General features: G+C 51.4%; 1 protein-coding gene across 1 annotated transcript in view; it reads right to left on the reverse strand.

Moving 5' to 3' along the window:
• pigt (phosphatidylinositol glycan anchor biosynthesis, class T) overlaps nt 1-617 on the reverse strand; it is an 8758-nt gene extending 8141 nt beyond the window's left edge. The window contains exon 1 of the mRNA XM_023427584.2: nt 610-617. Coding sequence (XP_023283352.1) covers nt 610-617 — 8 coding nt within the window. The remainder of the gene's footprint in view (nt 1-609) is intronic.
• Between the last annotated feature and the right edge of the window lie 9 nt (nt 618-626).

Raw genomic sequence — 626 nt, forward strand, 5'->3', positions numbered from 1 at the left:
AACATGAGCTGAAGAGGAGATTAAAGCAGGAGAAGGAGGACTACAAAAAGAAAGTAGAGAGGAAGCTGCAGCAACAACAACACCAGAGAGGTGTGGAAGGGGATGAGGACCAGGCAACATCAGGTGATGTGGACAAGGCCAATGAGTTCAACCTGTTCTACAAGAGGTGTGACACAACCTCACATGTTCTCTCTCCCACTGCTTCAGCTGCAGCTTCTCCTACGGCCTCTCCTCCACAATCTGACACTGTAACTCCCTCCACACTGGGGTCAAGTCTCCTGTCCTTTACAGTGTAGGAGGTGAGGGCGGAGCTCAAGAGGCTCCGTCCTGGAAAGGCATCAGGCCCGGATGGTGTGTGTCCGAGGCTGTTAAAGGACTGTGCAGCCCAGCTGGCTGAGCCTCTCCAGAGGATCTTTAACTTAAGCTTTCAAACAGGGAGGGTCCCGGTCCTGTGGAAAACATCATGTCTTGTTACGGTCCCTAAAGTAGGACGACTGGCTGAGATAAATGACTGCAGACCCTCACCCCTCACATCACACATCATGAAGACCCTGGTTCGCTTACAAAGAACATATTGGAGTGGATGATTCCGTCCTTTACATGCTCCACCGGCCCATTCTTACTTG

This window comes from Seriola lalandi, unplaced genomic scaffold, assembly GCF_002814215.2.
Source record: "Seriola lalandi dorsalis isolate HSWRI2012SDOR001 ecotype SW California unplaced genomic scaffold, Sedor1 jcf7180002054861, whole genome shotgun sequence".
Lineage (NCBI taxonomy): Eukaryota > Metazoa > Chordata > Actinopteri > Carangiformes > Carangidae > Seriola > Seriola lalandi.